The 25,315-nt window shown below is 46.2% G+C and overlaps 2 protein-coding genes across 3 annotated transcripts; one reads left to right on the forward strand and one right to left on the reverse strand.

Moving 5' to 3' along the window:
• Positions 1-5,078: 5,078 nt before the first annotated feature.
• On the reverse strand, positions 5,079-12,745 carry gask1b (golgi associated kinase 1B). Its single transcript, XM_035650208.2, has 4 exons — positions 11,737-12,745; positions 9,745-9,962; positions 7,681-7,907; positions 5,079-6,357 (listed from the first exon to the last, which is right to left on the reverse strand). The coding sequence occupies exons 1-4, from the start codon at positions 12,626-12,628 to the stop codon at positions 6,150-6,152; spliced, it is 1,545 nt and encodes a 514-aa protein (XP_035506101.1). The 5' UTR covers positions 12,629-12,745; the 3' UTR covers positions 5,079-6,149.
• A 1,525-nt stretch (positions 12,746-14,270) lies between these two features.
• tmem144b (transmembrane protein 144b) lies at positions 14,271-21,259 on the forward strand. Of its 2 annotated transcripts, XM_035650209.2 has the most exons (12): positions 14,275-14,599; positions 14,718-14,888; positions 15,005-15,127; positions 16,041-16,140; positions 16,333-16,413; positions 16,546-16,624; positions 16,784-16,863; positions 17,686-17,804; positions 18,157-18,276; positions 19,299-19,396; positions 20,296-20,349; positions 20,674-21,259. In XM_035650209.2, exons 1-12 carry the CDS (start codon positions 14,506-14,508, stop codon positions 20,755-20,757), a joined length of 1,203 nt encoding a protein of 400 aa, XP_035506102.2. In that variant the 5' UTR covers positions 14,275-14,505; the 3' UTR covers positions 20,758-21,259. The 2 variants fall into 2 exon arrangements, with proteins under 2 accessions (XP_035506105.2, XP_035506102.2); XM_035650212.2 differs by lacking the exon at positions 19,299-19,396 and having other exon boundaries at positions 14,271-14,599.
• Positions 21,260-25,315: the final 4,056 nt, after the last annotated feature.

A 25,315-nucleotide genomic window follows, 5' to 3' on the forward strand; every position in this document is an offset into this window, starting at 1 on the left:
TGGTTTGTGTACAAAGCGACTTACAATCATCGCTTTTTGACTCACATCAGAGGTAGAATTATGGGCCCACGCTGGATTTCAGCCATGCCCTGACCGGGAAATCGAAACCACGCCCTCGTGTACCAAAGACAGTGGTGTAACCCACTGGGCTACATCACCAGTTTCTTCCCCTTCACAATGAAGTGTTCCCCCTTCCATAAACACGTGTCGTCAAGTTGTTTTTAATTCACCTTTCAGCATTTTTAAGTGAATATTATCAATATAAGAAAGTGAAATGACTTTTTTCTCTCGCTACTGAACATTGCTTGTTCCTTTTGTGGTGAGAAAAAATGTGAACTTTGACAGTTTTAGTAAGTATGCGACCTGAAAGCAGGATAAGCAGGCACACGTCCCGGACGGCCAGAGTCCGCAGGTAATTATTCCAGCTAACCTATAAACAAAGAATTCAGCTGGAGGGGAGAAAATTCAATATTCCCCGCTATTGTCTTTGGATGGAGTAAAAGAAGAAGAAGAAAAAGAAACGTACATAGGTTGCTTTCCTACATACTTTTTTTGGGGGGGGGGGGGGGGGGGGGGGGGGTGTTCCTCCAGAGATGACAGCTTGGGGGCCGATCACTGGGAAATGCAGTCTCCAGGGTTAAAAATGGGACAGTACCCAAGGTGTTCATTCTTCAGTACGTGCAGAGAAACGCTATGAAACATAAAATGGAGTTTAGTCTAACATTGAGCAGTTTCTTGCTCTCAACCTCGGGTTTTCTTCCTTCCACCCAGACTCTATCTCAGGGTCATTTGAAAAAGCGTAATCATTTAAAATTACACGGCGTTGCCTTTGGTTGCAAACAAAGCCCGTATCCTCTTCTATTTTTCTGGATGTGTGTGTGTGTGTGTGTGTGTGTGTGTGTGTGTGTGTTTATACTAACCTTTACTCTAAACACTTCAGCTTTAGGGAGTCGGTCCGCCGCGTGCTCCACATGCCGCACCTCCCTCGTCCCCGCGTCCCTAAATATAGGATGTGACACGCTCGGCCCACAACTGCTCGGTCGCCCCATATGTCTCTCCGGGGGAGCAGACGTTTGGGATGCCAGTCCGTGGAGTCAGTGCCGCGCACCGAGTAGGCCCCGCTCGTCCCTTGCATCCCACAACAGAGCCGCTCGGGTTGCACCCACGATGACGTGTCCCTCCTCTCAGCACAGTTCGGATTTTCTGTTCATTTTCTGTTCCATCATGGACTCATTTTTTAGTCAAACAATGTGTGTATCGTATGAATATCTCCCTCTAAGTATCACGTGTGAAGGTTTTAGTATCTTTACCTCCAGGCTGGATTACCGACCAGACACGGTGGGCCACTGCCCCGGAGACCCTGGACCCCCCCCCCCCCGGGGGTTTGATTTATTAATTTCGCTTTTTAATACTAGAACCCTAAAGCAAATGTTAAAGGTACTGCTCTTGATTATGACCCAGCCTTATGGCCCATATAGGTATCACTAGGGTTCAAATCTATTTCAAGCCCTTTCTTGTTTTTTTTACATGTGCTAACATGAATTTCCCCCTCGGAAAAAAACTTATTTCTAATCAAATCATACATGGAGCACAAGGAAGGATGCCACACTTGTTGCAATGGACTTACTGTAGGGTTGATGCAGGTCACATTACACCGGGGGGGACAGGGCAAAGAGAAACAAAGGCTATCAATCAAATCACCATGTCACAAGTCTGCATTAAGCATTCAGCGGATGTGTGCATCCTCGTCAACGGTTGCGTGTGTAGGTAGGTGAAGAAGGAAGGTGGAATTTATTTTCCCACCAAAACGCTCACGTCTCGGCCCCTTCGGCTGAACCGAGTAAATGTTTGCCGCGTCGAGGTGTCGGTGCGGAGAAGAATGATTTTCTCGTGGGTCAACCGTTCATCAGCATTAATGCGTTTGAAGAGCAATTACTCCCCTGAACTGGAGAGAGAGAAAAAAATCGAAGGAATACATCGGGCAAGCGTGATTGGAGAGGCTGCTAATGTGACCTCTGTGACCTCGGACGCCGCTCACGCCTTCCACCTGCTCCTCGAGCTATTCACCCTGTGTACCACATAGGTTCCACACGAGATATGACTTTGAACAACATAAATCTGAATTCTTCAGCGGGAATCTCGACTGCCCGCTCACGGCCTCCGGGCTTTTTTCATCTGGCTGCATTCTTACCTGACAGACAGGGAGCGGGACTATTCACTCATTAGGGCCCGTTTACGTGATGGAGGATCTAGAATCTAGAATCCGCGCTAAGCATACCATGACGAAGGTCAATGTGATATGTGCTTTAGGTTCAACGAACTCTGGCCTTGTGCTTCACAAGGGAACAGAGAAAGAAACAGAGTTCAAAGTTGTAAGAGGAGTTGGATGATGGGAAAATCGAAACGCCCAAAGAGCGAGAGGAAAGATTTACAGACGCTCGGAAGATGGCGGCAGCGTGCCAAGCCTGCATTCAAGTTCCTCGTCCGGGCCAAGGGTGCCAAAAGAAGACTCGGAATCAGTCGAGCGAGCGTTCGCTCTCGTCGCATTAATCTCCGAGCTCCGGATGAATCGCGCGGCTTCTCAGGGGGCAAACACGCAGGCTTTGACACGACGTTATCTCGCGCGTGTTGACATTCCTCGCCGTTCTCTCTCCGCCACAAGACCTTATCGGCGGAACGGGAACCTCCCTTCCTCCGAGGAGTGTGAGAGGCAACGCGGCGGGGACATTTTGTTGTGTCTGGTGGCTTTTGTGTTCAAAAGAGGAATTTTGGGGTTTCCTGCCATCACCGCCATGTGAAATGCCTCCGGAGACTCTTGGCGGTGGAGAATTACGATGTGATCCGAGAGTCATAAAGGCCTCGGAAAACTGTGTGACCTGTATGTCTGAAAGACGAGGAAACCAGTCCTCTTCTTATTTCTTTTGGCAAACAGAAAAAGGTCAGACTACCCTGAACCTTTTTCCGTCTTTTCTTTAATTGAATGAGTAACTTCTGTTGGCCGTGTGTTTTGCACGCCGCTGACGGGAGGTGACAAATCTTGATGAAATAGTTTGACATTTTTTGAAAAATTGTGTTTCATTTTGATGGATACAAATGTCACATCTGTCCATTGATTATGAAGTCGATACGGGCGGTAGACGGGAGCGGTATCAATCTTCTTGTTGAAGACCAGTCGTTCCTGAAATACGAATCTGTAAGTGACAGTGCCCTGAGCCGGCGCAACTCTTACATGGTCTCTGGACGCTGAAGGTCAACTTCGGCAAAAATATTCAAAAGATCCCACTAATGTGAGAGTGCTTGTTTCTTTTTTCGTGGAGCTACAAAAATGGAACAGTGATTTCGAGAGAGAAAGAAGTGAATGAGCAAATGTCACAACAGACGAGTGTTCCTGACCGAGCACCGCTTCTGGGCACATGAGTCAATGTGGGCGAGCGGCGGTGAACTATGCAGCGGCAAATGGGAAAAGTGACATCACTTTGGTGAAACCAGAGTGAGTATCGCCGGGGCTGAGCCGAGGTTTTTCGGGGGAATAAAGAGCTCCTCTGTGTTTGGGATGCTGTTTCGGAGTCTGACCAGGCAACGGCCTGCCGGGGCACGGCCCGGGATGGACGTCGTGTCCCCGCCCCCCGAATTATTCACACAAGCCGCCCCAAAATATTGAATATTTCACTAATGGATGTGTTTGTTCAGGATCAAATGCTTTTTCCTCTGCGTTTTGCTTACAGTAAATTGGCCCTTATATCTAAAGAGCTAATGGGGTCGGCAGAATGAATCCATGTTAATGTAAGCGATGGGCAAACATCAGCAGCAAAGTTGTTATTGTATATGTCACTGCATTGGTCCTCGAGGAGGCCTGTCACTTCCTGGAAGCGCTGCTGGTTGCCTTGCAACTGGTCCCACCCAAGATGGAGTCAGTCCGACACATGAGCCCCATAAAAACAAAGTGAATTGTGTTTTTTTCTTTTCTTTCGCACTTATGTTTTTGTAAAGATGCAAAAATATATAACAGTTTTCTTGATCCCTGCCGTGTTTCTTTTCAGGTTACATTAAAAAACACTGCTGAACTTTGGCTTCCTTGAGAAAAAGGGGCCTTTGCCAACTTTCTCCATCTGAAATATTTTGCCAGAAGAATATTATTCATTGGTGAAATGCTAATGCTCGGCCGGGCGTGTCTTGGTTGACTCGTGATACATGTAAAGTCGGGTTTGTCAGTTTTTTTCGGAGGGCAGCACTCGACCTGCAGTCCAGTGGATTAAACAGGGGAAACTGTCACGGAAGGGCCAGGTCTAGGTGTGTGTGTGTGTGTGTGTGTGTGTGTGTGTGTGCCGTGACGTATTCCGTTTCATACACATTGGTCAGAAGTTGCCCTTTGTCTGCGTGTGTAGGTCATTGTGTGAGAATATGCACATGCGTGTGAAGAGGGGGTTCCGCTGCTGAGCACGCTGGGAACTACAGGGGGGAGTTTTTCCAACACAAACACACAGGAGGCGCGGACCCCACCGACGCGCTAATGCCGGTGCACAGGGGTTAAGACAACAGCCGAGCGAATGCCACGAGGGAGAAACCCGCCCCCCCCCCCCGCCCCCGCTCAAAGCCCCGTTCGACTCCAACACCGTTTCACAAGAGCACGGAGAGCAGGCGCCCGTGCTCCGGCTCGGGTTGCACGGCCACAGACTATTTCTGGACACGCTTATGAGCAGCTAGACGTCGGTCAATGCATTTGTCTTTCACAGGCCGTACATACTTAAGAACAGAAGGAAAAACGAGACTGACTTCACTGTCTTCCGCAAAGATGTTTGGGGTTTTTTTTGTGTGTCCTCGACAGGGTTCAACGGTGGCGACGCGCCGCGACACCTCCTTTTGCACAAACGGAGTAAAGTCAGTTGTGAGTCCGTCCGTGACTGACGAACGAGCTGAGGTCACACGTCACGCGCGTGTGCATGTGTCGCGTTCCCCAGTTGAAAGTGAGCAAAGGCCGCGGATCCCGGTCGGCGACTGGACAGCGACTTGCGCTCGTTGCCCCTAAGAAGGATTTCATCGGCCAAAGCCCGCAATGTTTTGCACACGAACCAAAAAAGGAAAAGGAACACAACACTTTTATTGACAGCTTCAATAGTTAGGGGGGGAAAAAGGGTACAAAAAAATAAATAAATACAATGGAAATGACGAAAGCAGTGTTTTGTCGTTAAACTAAAAAAAGAAGGAAATAAAGAGCGCACGTAAAAAAAGAGAATGGCACTGTCTGACTTCTTATGTCCTTCACTTTGTAATGTACTTCCTTGTAAAGATCTCCCCGAACGATAAAGTACAGTAATCATGTTAGCGTCTTGAGGGTTTTGTTCATAAAAAAAAAACGCCACGAGATTGTAAATCACTTCTTCAAAATTGAACTCTTATCTTGACGCCAGTCAAGCCAAAGTGGATCCGGGCTGCGGCCTCGTTATCTCCACCCGGACAATGACTTATCGCGTAGTGCTTTCCCGTCATAAACAATATAAATTATACTATATTATCGCTGGAGAGGCCTCGGGGAGCAAGCGGGGGGAAAGTTCTAACATGCAGCGCATCCTTTACATAACGATGACAGCGCATTGGCCTCCGGGGAAGACGGAAGAATGAAGACTCAGTAGGAGGAACTAAACCTCCTTAGTTTCCTTAAGTAAGAGTTAATGAATTACATAGTGTAAATGGCACAATTAGTTAAATCAAATGAATTCCTCAGTGTCTAAAGCGAATGGTGAGTTTTATATACACGTCTCCGGAACCACAGATTACTCGAATGGTTTGCTGGTACAGTTATCGACAACACAGTGTGCACTATTTTCCAAAGGTCAGCGGGCAATTTATAATAAATCCTTCATTAGCATAATGAATTTCTTCGATTTTCTTTTCAAATATTAAAAATATTCACCCTATGACATGGCCCCAATCCTCAGGACCACTTGAACTGATGCTCTCAGTGCATTAAATAAAAAAACGAAATGATATCAAATGACATTAAGCATTAATGTAAATGGATACGGCTCCAGTGTCTTGTAAAAAAAAAGGAAAAAAAAAAAAGGACACGGTGCAGTCACCGGGATGAGACCGCTCATTTGAAACGGTCTGCATCCCGGGGTAACGTTGGCACTCGACTGGCGTGCACCTCGTCACGCGTTCATCGCGGCCACCGCGATGCCGTGGGCGTTGATGTAGGTGAGGAGCGCCCTCGCCCGCCGCTCCACGACGTCGATCAGCTTGTCGATGCCCGGCCGGCCGCCCTGGCTCTCCCAGTACGTCTGGTCCAGGAACAGCGACTGCAGCAGCCTCTCCCTCAGCCTCCTGCTCCTCAGCACCGACACGGCCTGCTCCGGGAGCCTGGGTAGACACGGAAGTGAATTAGAGGTTCTAGTTTCAGACATGACTCTGCAGCAGGAGGTGCAGGTGAGTCATCGGCTTGGCCCTGAGCAGGCGAAGCTGCAGACTACATCACGCTGCGGAGGCCGTGTATCACAGGAAAAAGAAACTGAGGCGGCTGAGCGTGATGTCGCAAGAAAACGCGTGTGCTGCCACCGACTCTTGGTCGTTTGTTATTCCTGCGATATTCAAAAAGGTCCTGAAAGTGTGACAGCAGACACAAAAGGTCAGAAAACAGTCACGACAACAGCTCGAGCGAAATAAATCAACCGATTGACAGGCGCACATTGATTCAGCAGACTAATTACACTTCCCATGACACGCATCACAAAGGTGATGCATACGCCCACCTGCACACACACTGTGTACAGACTACAATATATATATATATATATATATATATATATATATATATATATATATATGCATATATACACACTATACTGTATATATGTATATTTACTGCCATGCAGAGGAGTTTTGCGTCAGAGAAATGTTTGCGTAAGCTAAAATGACAAACACAAGGGCAGAAGGTGGGATGTGAACAGCTTAATGGTGTTGTAGCCATCTGGTTGGAAAGTGCCTGGAATTAAAATGCCCAACATCAGTTCATTTAGCTTTTAGAAAAGATTTTCTTTAAAAAGGTACAACGCCACAAAGAATCTAACCTTGTGCATCAGTGGCATCCTGTGCCCTCGGGAGCACAATGTCATTTGATTGTGGCTAAATTTAGGCCCCTCGTTGCCCCCGATATCCGACGCGAGCGGCAGAAGAGAAGACGGAGTTCCGGCGAGCATCACACGGATCCGTGTTTGGCACGGAGACACAAGCGATCCTCGCCAAAAAACCACGCGGCCTCCCCGCAGCGATACGACTCCCTGATTTATTGATCAAAAGATGGATGATATGAAAGCAGAGCCTCTGATGTTTGGCTTCATGTTACATATCCACACAGATCAGCAGGGGGGGGGGGGGGTGAACAGAAATAACACGTAACCGTGGTGCACGCTTTCACCCTCAGATTGTAAGTTGACTTTGTTGAACCAAATGTAATTTCTAAGTTGTTCGGAAAGTCCAAAGCAGGATTTGAAAGTTTAGAAAAATGCAATTTCATCAATCCAGTTTGTATACGAGAGTCAACAAACTCCTGTCAGAGATTCAAATCTGCATGATCGATTCCTGATAACTCAAAAATGATATTCTTACCCTGCTTACAATTTGGAAATGGGAAAACAATTGATGGAAATGGAGAGGAAAGCTCTGATCGTCGTGATCCAAACTCACTCGGTGATTCCCTCCAGCAGCCTGAAGTCCAAGTTGTCCTCGTTGCGGTCGAAGAAGCCCTTGTTGTTGGCGAAGACCAGGTGCCTGGGGTCGTGACCCCGGTGGATGATGTTGGCCAGCTGTATGCGGTCGGGGTCACCGCAGTCGGCGCGGTGTCCGAGGTCCGCGCACACATCTTCCCGCCGGGGCCTGAACCCGCAGCAGCTCCGATCCAGGCGGTTGTGAATCTGAAATAAGAAAGTTCACATTTTTTGTACCAAAATAAATGGATGAATGCATTTCCATATTGGTATTCCTGCATTTTGTTTCTCCTTATTTGGACGTTTGATGATGATGAAGATTCCCTGTATACGAGAGTGCTGAAGGATTTCGCAGGGGACTTTCTTAACTCTCCACAAGGAATGGCTAAACCCAAACAAGTCTCTCATCCACTGATCATTTTCAATTTGCTCAAACCATTTGATTGTTGGAGGTTTCAGATGTTGCTATCAAACAGGGGGCGGGGGACATCTGATCTATCCGATGTCTTGGGTTTCAGACGGAACATTTGAAGCGAGGATTTGGAGCCTCTCATAAAAACCCAACCGGAGAAACCCGGGGTTTGTGGGACACTTGGGATCAGTGAGCATCCAGCAGGACTTGGAAGTGTGATGAGCAGAAATACCCCCACAGGATACCTGTCAATCAAACCAGCAAGCACCAAAATCACACCACTCTGTAAAGTCCTAATATTCTAAAAGAAATATCAGTAACCCCTCCAAACCCAGCAGCCGTTGTCATGGACGTTTCCATTTACATTAAAGGGGCAGTACGCGATTCTGAAGCAATACACGCTTTGTAAAAATCCGCAAATATTTCCTCACGGTCCGTTGACCCGTCGCCTGCGCCCCGCGCAGCCCAGGCTCCGTTCATCGGAGGCAAAAAGAATGGTGCGGACCGCACCACACAACACTGTGAGCGCGGTTTGTAAACATCACCGCACCACACAACACTGTGAGCGCGGTTTGTAAACATCACTCGTCGACACCTTAGGAACCGTGCCAGCTGGTAACGCTGCAACTCCAACAACAACAACAACAACAACAACAACAGAGAGAGAAACAAGCTTTCTCCAAAAGCGCTGACTGCCCCTTTAATTTTGCTGATGGTCGAGGCAGGTAACATGAAGGGCCTTGCCTGAGGGCCCACGCCGGGACGAGCTGGAATGGAGCTTTGACCTTCTGTGTCAAAGTCACTAAGCCACGCCAGCTGCACTTTAAAACACGCATTCGTCTCGGTTGATGAACAAAAGGGAATTTGAACATCTAACTTTAGCAAAGTTCCCAATTTGGGGGGTTCGGTTCAGGACGAGCAAATATCTTTCTAACTTGTTAGTCAGCTAGTTACCGCTCAGAGGTACGACGGAGCGCTCCGCGTTGCCGACAGCAGCCCCGGGGCCGGCGGCGCCGGCAGGGATGAGCGGCACGTGATTGGTCTTTTTATTCAGTACCAATTCAATTTACGTAATAACTTTTATGATATGCAGATCATTTGTTGTGGAAGCTCTTCTTCTCTTCAGACACTCTGACGTGCCTTACTACGAAAAGCACAAGCATAAATAAATATTATTTATAAATAATAGTAATGATAGCATCATCGCCATTGTCGATGTTAACACAAAGACCTGAGTGTGTGTTTTGCCGTGACACATGAACAAAAAGAAGGTTTTCTTCTCGGCCAATGTGTCCTTCATTTTTATAAAAAATGTGATCTGGAGAGAATCAAGAGCCTCCCACGCAGGAAACAAGGCATTTACTCAGCCAAAAGGACAAACACCTCTGAGGAAATTTAACTCCCCCGTTCCTTTTCTTTCTTGCAGTAACAGCTGCCAGAGCATATTTCTGCTGTCAGACTCGTTTGTCTTTCTACTAAACGTCAATCAGTTGTTTGAATTCGAAGAAGTCTGGGCAGACTTTAACCACACGTAAGCGGGAAAAAAAAACAACAACAAAAAAACAGAAAAACTTTTGACATCCGCAGAAATGTGGAATTCATCAAATCTCAGCGTTTGGGAGTTTGTCAAACCTGCAGCAAGAAGTCAAACAGAGCAAGTTTGCTCCACTCGTAGTGATGGATGGTGGAGCAGCCAGAGTCGGGCTTCGGCCGGATGTTTCTGTGCCAGCACCTCTGTCTCAGGGACCTCTGGTAGCCCCCCCACGTCAACCTCACGGCGGCCCGGCCTGCGGCGAGGCCTCCCGGGTACAGAGACGCGTCCCACGACACCACTGGACAGGGCCGGCCGTCTAAAGAGGGAGGATGAGCAGACCGCCCGGTCAGGTTTCAACAACCGCTCAGTCTCGTGGAGGTCGTTTGGGGGTTTTTTTAACCTATTTTTATCCTGGAAAAAACTTACTGACCGACGCGCGCGCCGCACTCACACACACACACACACACACACCGGTGCCGCCGTTGGAATGTATGCATGTTAACGCATACATGCCCCGGAGGCTGCACAGTATCTACTGTGGGTCACTGAGCAGATCCAGACAGCAGAAACATGGAGATGAGGGGTTTTTTTTTTCTTTCTTTCCCCCTCCTAGATGTTGAGGAATTGCTAATGGTGACCAGACATGAAGGAGCTGTTAATGAAAGGATGTGTTCATCTCTTTTGGGTCATGCAAATGTAGAAAAATAACACTTCCTATTATTGCAATATATTCTCTGGCACCAAAGAGCAGCAGGAAACTGGACTAATGTATTTTTTTTTTTTTTATGATTCGCAAATAGTGTGTGTATGAATATTTGATACTTTCATTTTGCACAGTGTTCACTTCAAATCAAACTCTCGCAATGAATGTTGTCGGAGGCGCTTGAAAAAGCTTTTTTTCTTTTTTTTCATCCTTTGATTAAATCACGTCAGCGGAATAGCGGGGATGAAAGCAGACAGCGGCAGTCACCTGGTTTTTTTTATATGCCACTTAATTTCCGCCGACACTCTCGCTCAGGGTTTTGCAAAACTGCCGTGCAAGTTTGAATTCAGAAATGTGATTTCAGTTCATTCGAGCGTGACTTTTTGCAATCTGATCTGGCCTCAACACAATCTGGCCCCCGATGTCACTGACATGAGGACAAAGACGAGTTGCAGAACAAAGTTTCACTGTGCAGCTCAAACGGTTGTTGGGTGCATCTTGTGTACCGGAAATTAGGGGTCGGACGACTATCGGAGCCGATATTCAAAATTTTTATCATCACCTGTATCGGCCCCTTTTTTTTTAAAGACTCACCACTACAATTGTTTGTTCAACCTCATAATAATGCTGCTGATCGTTCCCTGCCCTTTTTTGGGGGGTTAAGGGTCATGTTGAAAGGTTCTGTGAATGAGAGATGTGCTTTAAGGCCTTTCAAACACACTTTTGTGTTATTCTATACTTTGACGCCTGTTGACACTTTTTTACTGCAGATAAATTTATCGTTTATCGGTCACTTAGATTAGTTATAATCGGTATATCGGCCCGGAAAAAAGCCACGTCGGTCGACCCCTACCGGAAACGTCCAGTGACTCAATGATCACCACAACATAGTGATTTGGATTAGTTGTTTTTTTTTTTACATATAGATAACACAACTTAAGTTATTCGTTGCGCTGAGACACGTACACTATTTCATTGTAGTGGTTTTACCACCAAAAGTATAAAGGCTATGACAAGGCTGCACAGAGCAACTCAATCAGGGTGGTGTTATTTCTCCATCGCACTGACCATATGTTCCCAAATGGTGTAATTTGCAATTTACATGCTCGGAATGAAAGGAGCTCCACTCAAGACAGAGGAAACTGACCAGTGATGTTAAAATGTCCTCAACTGTCCTCATACAGACCCTTCCCCACCCCCATGCTGCTCTCTCTCTCTCTCTCTCTCTCTCTCTCTCTGTCTGTGATGAGTGGTGTATATAATAATTCACTACGTGCCACGAAACACGTTCAGAAAGTTATTGAATCAACCTTTGTGTGTCCGAACTTATACCCAACTTTGGACGAGTTCCTCGGACCCACCGCCACTCGGGTGACTGGTGACCCACCGTGTAAGAACCGGAACGTCCTGCTCACGGCCGGCGACGTCCTGTTCAGCCCCAGCACCCTGTCCAGGTGGAAAGCGAAGACCTCGGCGGTGTCCACGGGACTGCTGATGACCCCGCACCGGCCCGCGCACACGTCGCTCCGTTCCGCGTGGCCTCGCCTGTCGGCCGGCGGGGACGGCGAGGGTCCCGTGTCGCCCTCGAACAGCAGCAGCGGCGCGGAGTCCCCGCGCGGAACTTCCCTGATGCGCAAAACTTTGGCGTCCGCCAGAAAGCGCATGGCGCTCACGTCGCGCGCGCTGAACCACTGCGGCGCCCGCTGGCTGTAGATGCGGATGGAGCTGATGTTGGACTCGGCCCCTTCATCTCTGCGGGACTTCTGGGCCGCGTCCAAAGATTTGTAGTCAACATCCCTGGTTTCTCTCCAGGGGGCCTCGGGTGCCAAGCTGCGCTCAGTTTGTCCCGCGTCCCGCTCCAAAGTGCCAAGTTTGTCCTGCGTAAAAGCTGACCCGGCGGATTTGCTCTTGCGGAGCTTTCTCCTCAGCTTTGGCCGGATTGTGCCACGAATGTTTGCCGGTTTCAGGCGCTTGAACTTCAGCGTAATGTACACCACGTTGGACCGGGTGGGGACCGCGAGGCTCGTGCCGGTCTGCGGGTCCGCGGAGTCTAGAGACGCGCCGTCGGCGAGTCCGCGGGCGCGTCGGTACTTGTCGCCGTCGGTCCTCCTGTCCCGGTGCTGCTGCGAGTATCCCACGTACGACAGCACAAAGAGCAGATAGACGACGCACGCGGTGGCCACGATCAGACTCCTTTTGGAGAGAGGACGCCTCCAGAAGCCGCTCGTCAGTCTCGACAGGGGGAATACGCGCGGCCAGCGGGAGCGAGACTTCCCCATTAGAAACTTATGATGTTATTTTCATGGTTGAGCGTCTTTTTTAGAGCCAAACTCCAACCGGGGAGGAGCGCGCCACTTCCGAAAAAAACTCATTCTGGGCTTCAAGGGAGGATACACGGAGACGAGCACGCGTGTGGATGGAGGCGCTGTGGGAAACCACCCTCCAGCCCAGACGTGAAGCAACTTGAAGTTGTTGGGTTTTTTTTTTGGTTTTTTTGTGTCATCATTCAAATACAAAGAAAGTGGTAAAGTACACCTAAGCTCCCATATGGCAGAATATATATTCAGGGATATCACGGCGAACGTACTACAATTTCATAATGATACATTCTTGATTTACGCATATTGATCTCAATAAGGACAATGTGTGGATATTATTATTTGATTGAATTCAAGTGCAGAGGTTAGGGGTGAGGGTTATAGGTTACACATTCTTTACACTGAACAAGAACTATATATATATATATATATATATATATATATATATGTCGATCATATACATGCGTTTTAGGCGACATCTGCTGGTCCATCTCCCTTCTTCCTGACTGTCCGAGTGCAGGTCAATCATATGGGATAGAAAAGAATAGAATAGAATGTGAAAATGGAAACTTTAAACATCAGGAAAGTCTTGAGGAAATATGAGCTCAGCAGCTCCCTTTAACAGGATTTCCTGGCTGGGGTAAAAAAAAACAAAAAACAGGTTTAAATATAGATCTATTGTTGTGGGATGAAGAAGTCTACTGATGACCAGAGATAAGAGATGTCATCCTCAACATGCCCAGCGGTGAATGAGTCTGCAGAGGTTGCAAGGGGCTGCTTCAGCCTCTAGCTATGGCATCATCCGACTCTCATGGGTCCGGGGACCAATACCTGCCCAGTATTAAAGAGATTTAGTTGGGTTTATTCGGTTATAAAGATATAGCAGCCGGTGATATCCCATCGAAAAGAAATCTACCATACCAAGAAGAAGCTGTAGAAAAAGACATACAACTCCTGAACAGGCTTATGGAGTAAGTGCTTATATTATCATGACATGAATATAAAAAAGAGATTGGAGGAGAAAATGGCGTGGAGATATGTCTTGACAAAAAAGAAATGTTGCATTAATATAAGTCTTCACGTGTTTCTTCTGAGCTGCAGAATTATGGAAATGAATTAAAACCACATACATGACAAATGGAGAACGTGGAGTGGTTCTACTGATAAAAAAAAAGCTCTTTTATTACTTGGCATTTGGATATGAACTGCATCCGTCAGGATCCTCTGGTTCCATTGGTCTGATTGGCCCATCCCCTGAAGTCAACGTACTCCATGCGGCCTCATAGGTTACCATGGTGACCGGAGCCAGCCTATATTTGAGCACAGCAGATACACAAGCATGATCGAGTGGCTCAGTGGAGAACTGAGTAATAAAACCGTCAATCAAATAATACACTTGGCTCCATTTGACTGTGTTGGGGGGAAAAAAAGTTCCATTTACTTGTTGGAAAGATAAAAATATCATTCAGAAAAAGCTGAAACAATTTAACAATTATATATATATATATTTTTTTTAAATAAAATTCGATAGCTCAAAGTGATAATAAAATATTAAAAAAATTACAACTAATTACATCACTGTGGGATTATTTCATCCCACAGGCTGAAGGAGTTTCTCAGTTTGCGTCTCCGTCCTCGTGCAGCCGTTGTGAATCAGAGAGATTAGATGATTGGCAGCACCTGAGTTCCCTCTTCACACACTCGCTCTCTCACACACTCTCTCTCTCTCACACACACACACACACACGAGGCCTCAGAGGGTTGGTTTCAACACTGTGGTCACAGAAGCACAGTGTGGCTGCATCACGTGAGGAGAACCGAGATTTTGGTTTTTAAACATGCTCCAAGCAAAATGTCCAACTTGGCTTTTATTGGTTGCGTCGTTGTTGGTGGTGGTCATCTCCCACAGCACTGAACACCCCGAGGAACATGGTACGTCGACTGTAATTGGTGTATGTATGTATGAATGAATGTATGAATGAATGAATGCATGCATGGCCTGTGCTGTCTGTAATCTACCATGTTGGATTTTGGTTTTGTCTTTAAAAAGTTCTTGTCCGGGGTGGACAAAACGCCGCGATTGGCAAACTGGAATCGTTTGACTTCACCTTCAACTCGACCAACGTGACCCACTTCGCGTATGGGATCGCTGCAAATGCAGTCGCCGTGCTGCTGTACGGGAGCAACTTTGTTCCCATCAAGAGGATCGAGACAGGCGACGGTGCAAGCACACTGCGCGCAGACTCTGCATTATTTTTCCTATGTCTTCAGCTGTAGAAATTCTTGGAGCTTTATGCGAAAATCTTGCCTGTTTTTTTTTTCTTCTCTGTTTTGCAGGGATGTTTTATCAGTGGGTCAACTGTGCGGCCATATGGGTCGTGTCCATGGTCGGAAACTTGATGCTCGAGTCGCCCAGGTTCCACCCATTAGCGATGGTTGGAGGTGCGATCTGGGCCACAGGTGAAGAGTCATGAAAAGCAAAAACTTCCGCCTCTGATGTTAGTTTTGGTTTGGAGCGCAGTTGGGTCTCCTTCGTAAAAAGGATCAAGTCTTCGAGTGTCCATCTGGAAACGTCTGGCGGCGGCAGCAGCAGATGGGACTCGAAGCATCACAGCTCGGCCTCCGTCCGCTGCTGCGGCTGCCGCCGCCGCCGTCTATCTCAAAATGTTGATTCACCCCTGTGAAACCAATTTACACGGACGGCGTGTCCCCGTACTTCACACCGCACTGCTTCAAAGTGCAGCGCGTGTGCCACTTCTGACGAGGCGACGTGTCGGCATAACTTGCTCGTACAGCTTCTTTTTCACTAGCTGTCGCGCCACGTTTTATTCACATTTCCTCCGGATGTGAGCGTGGACTCCACGTCCTGGGGCTTTGTGGCCCGACACGTAGGATGGTAGCCGACAACAAAGCTCCCCAAATGTTTAATCAGGCGTCATTTGGGCCAAAAGCGTCTTCGTTAGTTAAACATCCTGTGGATTCTAAACGGGTTCTATATGCTGACAATCTTCAGTGCATGTTGCAGCACTAAAATCCTGCTTCTCCTTCACCCAAGTTGCTTTGAAAACCAATTTGAAGTTCCAAAATTCCTTGTGCATCGCAGGTCACTGCCGTCTCCACTAATGGTTAAATGTCGCGCGATAAGAAATGCATTTACATATTTCTCCTGCACAACCTGCACACAGTTGTAACAGATTGCACATATTTCCATACTGCACAAACTTTTATAAAACTTCTATTTTTATGTATCTCATGTATAGTTTTTTGTTGTTGTTCCCCTTGTACTTGTAAAGCAAATTCCTGGTACGTGAAAACCTACTTGGAAATAAAACACGAGACACGTCGCCAAGTTCTCCGTCCATGTCGTCCACAGGAAACATAGCGGTTGTTCCGATTGTGAAGGCGATCGGCCTCGGCCTCGGGATTTTAATTTGGGGATCGTCCAGTTTGCTGATGGGCTGGGCCAGTTCGAGGTGAGTCGAGAGTAATGTTCCACGGGGCGTCTCTGCAGCGTGGAAAATAAAAGTTTCTTTTCTTTTGGGCGACTTCTAAATAAACTGTTAACTTTTTGAAAAAAGGGGCATTTAGAGTTTGAGGGCAATTGTCGGGGTCCAGATTTTGGCACTGTGCTCGAAGGAAACGACGTGACTCTCTCTATCTCACAGATTCGGCTGGTTTGGGATCACTGCCCAGGACGTTCCCAGGCCAATATTAAATTACTGCGGCGCCGGCTTGTGTCTGCTGAGGTGAACGGTCTCCCACCTCACACTCCCCACTGCAGTTTCCTCCGTAGCCGTTACGAGAGCAGAGACAAATGTGATTATACGGCGGCTCGTTTTGTTTTCGGATGACGGATATGACTTTTGTGTTTGTTTCAGCGGGCTGATCTTTTTCTTTGTGAAAGCAGATGTGGAGCTGCATACCATCACAGAATCGATCCCTCTACTTCTCGACAGGGTGAGTACATTGATAGGCTGCCGGTCAATTAAAATTGTATCGATATTCTCTCGAATAAAATGCGAGGGGTGGTCAATTCTTGAGCGTACTCTGATTGTGTCTTTGTTGTGAAAGTCGGCGTGACTCAGTATTGCTGGGGTCGATTGTTTCTGTCCGCAGAGAACAATTTCAGGCAGCTACGCGCCGAGGTCCTCCGAGTTCTGGATTGACCGCATTGGACCAAAGACCAGGCGGTTCATGTGAGCTCAACTCATTTGCAGTCAGTGCAGTGTGCACCTCTGTCTCAGAGCTAGAACAAGAATATATATATATATATTGATATATATATATCACTATGTGGCTGGTATTTGATTTTAAAATGTAACATGATGTGTTAAGGTGACGTATAGCAAGGCTTTTATTATTACTGCTGGTAACTAAAACCATTTAATGATTTAAAGGGATAGTTCACCTATTTTCACGTGGGGTTGTATGAGTTACTTATGCATAGTTAATGTCGCCTTGTGGAGATGGTGATCAGCGATGTCATTTAACGGAGTTTGGAGGAGAAGTGGACGTCTGGGTGCCACTGTTGCAGAGGGGACCGCCGAAAAACGTCTTTTCCGCCACATTTTTGAGTGATTACCCTCGGCAACAGTGGGGCTCAGACGGTCGCTTCTTCCACTTCTCCTCCAAACTCCGTTAAATGACATCGCTGATCACCATCTCCATGAGGTAACAAAATAACTATGCATAAGTAACTCGTACTGTACATCCCCACTTAAAATTCACTGAACTATCCCTTTTAAGGGAATTTATTAATCTACCATTGGCAAATGGTTTGCAGCAATAGAATTTACTATGGGAAAAAAAGGTGCTCAAATTACAATACAAATGAAGCAAACTGTAAAAAGCATTGAATAAATGAAAACTAAAGAAACGCCGGCCAACTTAACGTGCACGTTGAATCTTGCCGATCCATTTCCATCAGCTTAGCGAATGACGCTTGAATGACCTCAACAAATCGAACACTGTGTCGGTGTGGATCTAACGTCAGTCCTGTGCCTCGTCCTCCTCATCAGCGGCAGTCTGCTTGCTGTCCTGTCGGGCCTGCTGTATGGTTCCTCCTTCACGCCCATTCTCTACATTAAGAGCCGTTCCATGTGCCAGGAGAGCGTGTTCCATGGAGCCAGTGACTATGGTATGGATTCAGTTACTTTTTTAAATCTTATCACTACTACTACCCAACTTGAAGAAAAAGAATTGAGGGGGTGGGAGATGCAGTCAAAAGATGATTAATGCTCTTTCAGTCCCGACTATAGTGTTGGACTATAAATAAAAGTGGGTCCTCCAGAGGTCTTAAGTTTAATACCCGGTTTTATGAAGAATTCTCTAAAAATCACTGTAAGTGGGAGAGCTGGAGGAACTTGACAATAAAGTGTCTTGCTGATCTTTTTTTGTAATAAAATGTTCACTTTGTTGACTGATCTCCTCCACGGAGATGAACCCGGATCATGTAAAACTGTCAACGCTCGTCTGCAACTTCCTCACAGACCTCGACTACGTCCATGCTCAGTGCTCGGGCATCTTCGTCACGAGCACACTGTACTTTGCCATCTACTGTGCTGCGATGAAAAACAGACCCAGAGTTTACTCCGGAGCCATCCTGCCAGGTAAGGGTTTCCTCGAGCTGGTGGCATGACCGCGTTTTCTTTTGTTTTTGTTTTTTTGAGTCGTCATTTATTGAAAATGAAAAGGCAAAAATATTTGTGTTATCTTTTTCAATTAATTATTTTAGGTATTTTCTTAATTTTGGACAGAAAAAGTCTGGCTTTTAGCTTAAAGGAAGAAAAAAAAATCTGTCTTCATCTTGAAGAAATGTCTCGGAACTGGCTTATTTCTGCAAATTGTTGAATTTGTATTAAAGGAAAATAGGTATATAAGACTTATTCAGACATTTCTTGATGAAATGAAGATTGTCAGTGATGATTAAAGATGGAAAAATGCAATTGTGCTATAGTTCCTTTCTGGAAAGAGGAATGGTAATAATTCGCAGTACAGCCTGAAAGAAAGGAGGGAAAAATAAAAGAAATGACACAAGAGAACGAATTCATTCATTCATTCACACCGAGGCTGTAATCCGCCCACGAGTGCTAATCCCTTCATAGTTAACGTGAAAAAACAAAACTATTACACCACCATTTGCCGTCGGGCCCAAAACTCCAAGCTGCTGTCTCTGTACTGGCATCTGCTCTGTAGAGCGGGGAGAGTTAAAAAAAAACCCCAAAGAAACTTAGTGGCCTGGCAATAACTCCATTTTCCACGGGGGCAGCCGGAGCGTCTGATAATAGCCTCAGTTCGACTCTCACCGAGACTCTTAGACGAATCAGCTGTTGAGGGAAAAACCAGTGCGGCTCCCTTTGCCAAGCTGCAAACGCATCCACGCACGTGTAGATTCACAAGTGCTCGGGGACAAGCGAGGACCAACCTGTTCTTATTGACTGTACAGCTACTGACGGATAATGAGTTTTTTTTAAAAACGGGCCGAATCCACGCGTCAGTTTTGCGAAGCAGCCCCCAGCCCGCGTTGCCGTCTGACTGAGCATATGAACCAACTTCCACTTGTACGGTGACCTCTGTTTGTGTGTTTGACTCGAGCACAGGCACATTCCGTCATCTCCCGTTTCCCCTTCAGGTCTGTTGTCGGGACTGATGTGGTCACTGGCTACGTACTGCTGGTTCCTGGCTAATACCTACCTGAGTGCAGTCATCACCTTTCCCATCGTCACCGCAGTGAGTAAATCCATCTCGGTGTTGACAGTGAGCGCAACGTGCACGCAGGATCATTTCCCCACGGGTTTTCTAATTTAGAGGCCTTTAGTATTAGTTGTCTGGAGCAAGCATTTTTTCCGGGCACTCAATGTCCTAATGCAAACAGAGCAGCGAGGCAAATGGATCTGTTTCCCCCCCCCCCCCACCCACACTAGTGGTATGTTGTCATGCGCCCTGTCAACAAAAGGTGACGGGGGTCACCCAGTTCATCGACGGTGATTCCCCGGGGACCAGTTTTAAATGCAATTTGTCCATCGGCCGCTAGGACGTCTCGCCCCCACACTCGGCATTTGGCGGATGGACCGATATATTGTCATCCTTGCACGCGTGAGGGAGAAACTAATTCCAGCCTACTGCTCATTCCTTAAGTCACATCGCGCTTTTTCACGCCCCCCCCCCCCCCCCCGTCATCTCCTGACAGGACTGTCAAACACGTTTAAACTCTCAATTAAATGAATTTGTTAGAGAAGGCTTCAGGAAAAGGCCTCATCTAAAACGCTTACGGCGGTACAGGCGGTCTGTATGGTCGGCGACTTGTTTCATGTACGTAAAAGCGTGACAGACATTGAAGAACAAAGTAGCCTGAGCTTCACTCCGTCTTTTCCTCCTTCCTTGAAGTCAGATGTCAGAAGGGGGAGAACCCCCCCCCCCCTCCCCAGTTGTGCTTCAGTTGCTCACATTTGGCTCTTTAAGATTGGAGTTCAGCGTCGAATGTGTTTACTTCAAACTTCCCCTTTCGCGAGACCTTTTTTCCTTTTTTCTTTTTCTAGTCCTACAAAGTGGAAACGGAAAAAAGGCAAATAAGATTAGACTCGATGGCCTGCACTCGATAGACACCTCGTTTCCTTTCTCCTCTGCAGGGATACGGTCTGGTGGCAGCGCTGTGGGGGGCCCTGGTCTTCAAGGAGATTAAGGTACGGATCGGAACACGGAGCGCGTTCATTCATCTCCTGGAAACGTGCTCATCCATCGGTTTTTATATATATATTAAAGTAGCTCTGACGGCAGATGTACGGCCTTGTACCGTGCAAGTTTCTAGTTGTACAAAAACGGTGCCCGCTCAGTAGATGTACAGCCATAGTCTTCCACGGAGAGAAACGCTCGACCGTTTCCACAATAACTGCATTAAATATGAATTTGACACTGGAGACGCTTTGATCATTTCATGAGACTAAAACGGGGAATTTGAGAAAAAGACCATATTGAGTGCTAAAATGGAACTTCTGTTTTTCCCTCAGGGGTTAGCTAACTGCTTCATCTTCTTCTCGGCCTCCTGCGTCGTCCTGACCGGCTCCGTGCTGACCGCCATCTCCAAGCTCTAGTAACGTAGAGCTCTGCCGACTGTGAAAACATCCGTTTTGATTGTCATGTTCCCTCCGGCGCCCCAACTGACTCAGAGAATAATGTCCTTGGTTTTATGAAACTATATTCGAATCCAATCGGATCAAACCCAATCGCGTGATGGTGGACTTCAGTGTTCAAAGTCTTTCTTTGATTTGGAGAAGGGTCATTTTGAACCAGTAGGGTTTTATACTCTAATTTGACATTGGAGTGTCCCAGGAACCTCCCCGTCATGTTTTCTGGTTGGAGGAGAGAAAGTTTGCCTTTTGTATTTGTTATCGAACTGATATGCTTTGTCACTTGTGCTTTAGTCGGGTGCCCATATAACATGTTTAAAGAGTTACCAGTTGTTTCACAGGGACCGTCATACATGCTGCACATTTCTATTTATACTATACAGACGTGGTGGTTGCGATGTGTCTGCACGTGACATTTCTTTCTACTTTTGCAAGACTCTGTAATAAAAAAAGAATTAATATTGTAGTCTGTTTTCACTGTTTTGCTTTTTGGGAAGGTGAAAGTGAAAAAATGTCTGTGACTCAATATTTTCCGCACATCCTGCCATTTGTTTAATAAATGTATGTTTCTTTCACTCCATGGCATCATGCCCATCCTCGTCCCCCCCCACAGAGCTTCGCCTGTGCGCAGTGATGCAACATTAACACACTGCTGTAATTCATTTGGGAGCTTAAGCTCCATGTGGGAGAACGTCGGTGTAATAAATATACAGTATGGTGCCAATTAATGAGATCTTGAACCGTGGAGGAGGATGTCGGTGGTGATGTGATGCATATGTAGTGAGCAGTCAGTTTAAACGGGTAAACTATTTTGGTTGTTAATCAGATGCTTCCTATACCTACATGGTGCTTTACCCTATTAGTTCAGTAGTATAACTAATTGGTTGAAATGTTCATTTCAACACAGTTATGAACTAAGAATCAGAATCGGACATGAAGAAGAAGCAGAGATGAGATTGAAACGGTCCAAGTTCTTCAATTTGGAACGGTTCACTTTTAATGTATCAGTTAAACTAATCTACCACAATCTTTAAACACCATCGCTGTGAGACTGGTATTTCCTGAACATTAATGTTAAAGCGAAGGATCAAGGGATCTTCATGACTGCGAAAGAAAATCTAAATGGGCTACTGTACAACTACTTTGCAACACAATTAGTCATGTTTGTATTTGTTCTCGTCACTGGAAAAAAAATAAAATGCAAGGATTAGAAATCCCACTGCAAATCAGCGACGTTTCTTCATTGAATGCTGAATGTGCTGCAAGCAACTGGTGAATCCAGCCGCCTCGTGGCGAACGTCTGTGGCGCGGGGACGTTTGACAAAATTTGACGTTTATGTAATGGTCTCTTATTGTTGCCGGCCCAAGGCAATAAAAAAAAAACCCCACGCTGAGTAAGTCAGTTTCTTTGTATGCCACGCCTGTCATGTGGATGGATTATCCTGTCAAAGGAGAATTGCTCGCTCACAGTGGAACGAGCCTTTCGTGTGCTTCGCGATCTGTTACTCATAAATACGGGAGCAGAGCCAAAAGTGTTGGCATTATGTTTTATCTTTATGGCTTTGTTTTTATGTCCCCGTTCTCCACTTAAGATTTTTCTGAGGTGCCCTTATAATGTCCTTTTTTTTCTCCGTTGTTTTTCACTGCAGTGCACAGATGACTGACAAGAGATGGAAGTAATAGAAATGAGCGCCTGGATAAGATTGGGTTCTTACAGAGAGAGGTGACATCTGGCTGGCGAATTTTGGCCCAAAATATGCACAATTACTACATTATCATTGTAACACTGCGAACGGGGCCTTCCTACAACACTGATACCACGCAGATGGATATGTTCAGCCTGGCACAAAGGTTGAAGAGACAATTTTATCCTCCCGCCTATACCCCCCCCCCCCCCCCCCCCCCCCCGCATTATGTTAGAGTGACAGCCAGTAAACAAGATGAACATAAAACTATGAATTTGCACTTCCATAGAACAATTTGTTTTCATTCAGCAAATCCTCTTCAAATAAAGAAAGTGGCACCGTGCAGAAAAGCTCCAGAAAGCATCAAATGGGCGCAAAAAAGATATAAATATCGATAAAACTGCTCTGCACACAGCAAGGAAGCTAGGTGTATAGAAAAAGGTTGGAGTTCTCAAATAGTTTTAAAGTTTTCAGACTGGTATACAAATAATTGACCAAAAAATATAGTATAGCTACACATGATCTCCACTGGTTAACTGGTTAACAAGTTACTTTATCCGCTAAACTACAGCTACTTTTACTTCTCAGGGTGAATAAAGACTATTGATTTTAAGAATGCACCTCCACACAACTTAAAGCACCAGCACGTAGCTCCGCTTTATTTCCGGCGCATAAAAGTGAGTTGACAAGTTCAGAGAGAGAGACGCGCAAAACTTTCATCCAAAGAGTTGAGAAGATCTGCAGATACGGACTCTGTCGTTGTCGGCAAAAGTTCTGGGCCATGTATCCCCAGTTTCCTTCATCCATGCTAATCCAGAATCCAAATGAACCCGTTACGAGGTTCTGAGGGGGGGATGCGCAGTTCATTGTAAAACGTCTGACTCGACTATCCTCAATTATTTCAGCGCATCACTGAAATTTGCAATTGAAGAAAAGTGCCCCAAAAAAACCTGAAGTGGGAAATTGGACCCGACTTTCAAAGTCCTCCTTAAATTGTCAGGGCTTTTTCTTCCTACTGGGTCCCCTCTGTATAAATTTTGAGAGAGGGAAATTTGGTCACAGCGCGTGAGGGCTGATGGCTCTCGCGGTCGCAGGACCGCAACATGTGAGGCGCATTCGACTTCAGCGCCACATCCTGCTCGTCCCGCGCCGAGGCGTTGAATCGGAACCGTCTGTCGATTGTGAAGCTGGTGCAGCGTTTTGCCACACGCCACGATTTCTCAGTGAAGAGCTTTAGGTTGAAAAAGACAATGTTGTCATAATGGTGTAATATGCTCCTTAACGGGATTATCACACAGTGAGACATCCCGCCGCTCTGGTGCTGTAAGTCGTGGACACGCACACTGGCGGTGAAAAGCTTTGTCAGCTTTCCGCGCACGCAAAATTGGAGTGTGTGTGTGTTTGTGTACACATGATGCAAGAGGGATCAGATGGTTCTTAATTGAGCAAAGATTTGTTCCACTGGGTACAAACATGCCTGTTTGTACCCAGAGGAACAACTGTTCTGTAAAAACTTTAAATTCTATGATCGACTACGCACAGGAGACTGCAACGACACCATGGTCTGAAAACCCCCTACTGAGGCCCCCAGGTCCCTTTTGCCTGGGGCCCCCCAAGTTCCTTGAAATGCCCCTGACATGCCCATAGCTGCTTTAAAGTTTTAAAACCATCAGTTATATTTAACCAAACTAGCCACGGGAGCCGTGGCGATATTCTATATCTATGTTTCCATCATAACATATTGCTTGCGGCTTCATGTGGTTTATTTTTCCACTTGACTCTGAACACAACTGCAGCTAGATGTGCAGCTAAACAAACAAACAAACAAAAAAGACCGTGGCCCCAAAATGGACCTTAATCGTAGTAAGTTAGATTTCTTTTTCTTCAAAGTTGAGAAAAAGTGCTTAGCAATCCTGGCAAAGGAAAGCAGGAATGGATTTTTAAAAAAAGCATAAGTTTAATGATAGAATCAACATCAATTCAAGAGAAAAATGCAGTATAAGACACATGGGAAATAACATTGAATAATAATAGACAGTAACAGAGCGTATATAGACAATAAGAAGCAAGATTAAAAAGGTATTTATTTTAATTAGAATTGAAATTATGGATAGTTGGACAAGAATCAATGTGGAATGGAAGACTGTCCAAAAGCTTGGAGAGAAAGGAAGGAGGAAGTTGTTGTGAGAATGATCCGAGTGACCTGGGTGCAGAATGTGGAACCAAGAGATCAGCAATAACTCATCATTTTGCATTTTCTCCCCGAGAGTCTTACGATTTTGAACTTTCCAATTGCAATCGGCATTAGTCACCCGAACGGCCCAAGGCTTTGCACCAGTGGGAGCCAGAGAAGTCACAGGTCATTTTTGCAGACAGCATTATAAAATTGTGTCTTTTGTGATGTGAAGAATGCACAAATAAATGCAAGAAGAGTCACACTTTGATGTTCTCAGCTAATAATATGCCACATAGTTGGAAATCCAAATTGTAATAATAGTCTGCGCGTGGTTAAAAAAAAAAAAAAAAAAATCCTTTAGACGGTGAACGGACTATATTTACATACATTCATAAGACGCTGCTGTTTACCGCGCTTTTTTCCCCCGTCACACTCGTACGCTAACGGAAGAGCCATTGGCAATTTAGGGGTTAAGTGTCTTTCCCAAAGACACATCGGCATTCGGATCGGGGGGGTGAGCTGGGATCGAACCGCGGACCTTCGGGTTACAGTCTGCATCGAGGGAACACACACATACAAATTCAAGGGCTTGGCAGACAACAAATCGGGAGAGATGCTGGGTGGATATAGACAACCTGGCAGAGTGTGACGGAAAGCCGGC

Source organism: Scophthalmus maximus, chromosome 9 (assembly GCF_022379125.1).
Source record: "Scophthalmus maximus strain ysfricsl-2021 chromosome 9, ASM2237912v1, whole genome shotgun sequence".
NCBI lineage: Eukaryota > Metazoa > Chordata > Actinopteri > Pleuronectiformes > Scophthalmidae > Scophthalmus > Scophthalmus maximus.

Bases quoted from the DNA above. Each gene is read 5' to 3' on its own strand.
- gask1b (XM_035650208.2), bottom strand. From the start codon at position 12,628: ATGGGGAAGTCTCGCTCCCGCTGGCCGCGCGTATTCCCCCTGTCGAGA. The intron at 9,963-11,736 runs GTGGGTCACCAG...CTCCCTCTTTAG, and splicing joins GACGTTCCGGTTCTTACACG to ACGGCCGGCCCTGTCCAGTG. The intron at 7,908-9,744 runs GTTTGACAAACT...TTCTTATTTCAG, and splicing joins TGTTTGACTTCTTGCTGCAG to ATTCACAACCGCCTGGATCG.
- tmem144b (XM_035650209.2), top strand. From the start codon at position 14,506: ATGCTCCAAGCAAAATGTCCAACTTGGCTTTTATTGGTTGCGTCGTTG. The intron at 16,625-16,783 runs GTGAGTACATTG...TTCTGTCCGCAG, and splicing joins TCCCTCTACTTCTCGACAGG to AGAACAATTTCAGGCAGCTA. The intron at 17,805-18,156 runs GTATGGATTCAG...ACTTCCTCACAG, and splicing joins CCATGGAGCCAGTGACTATG to ACCTCGACTACGTCCATGCT.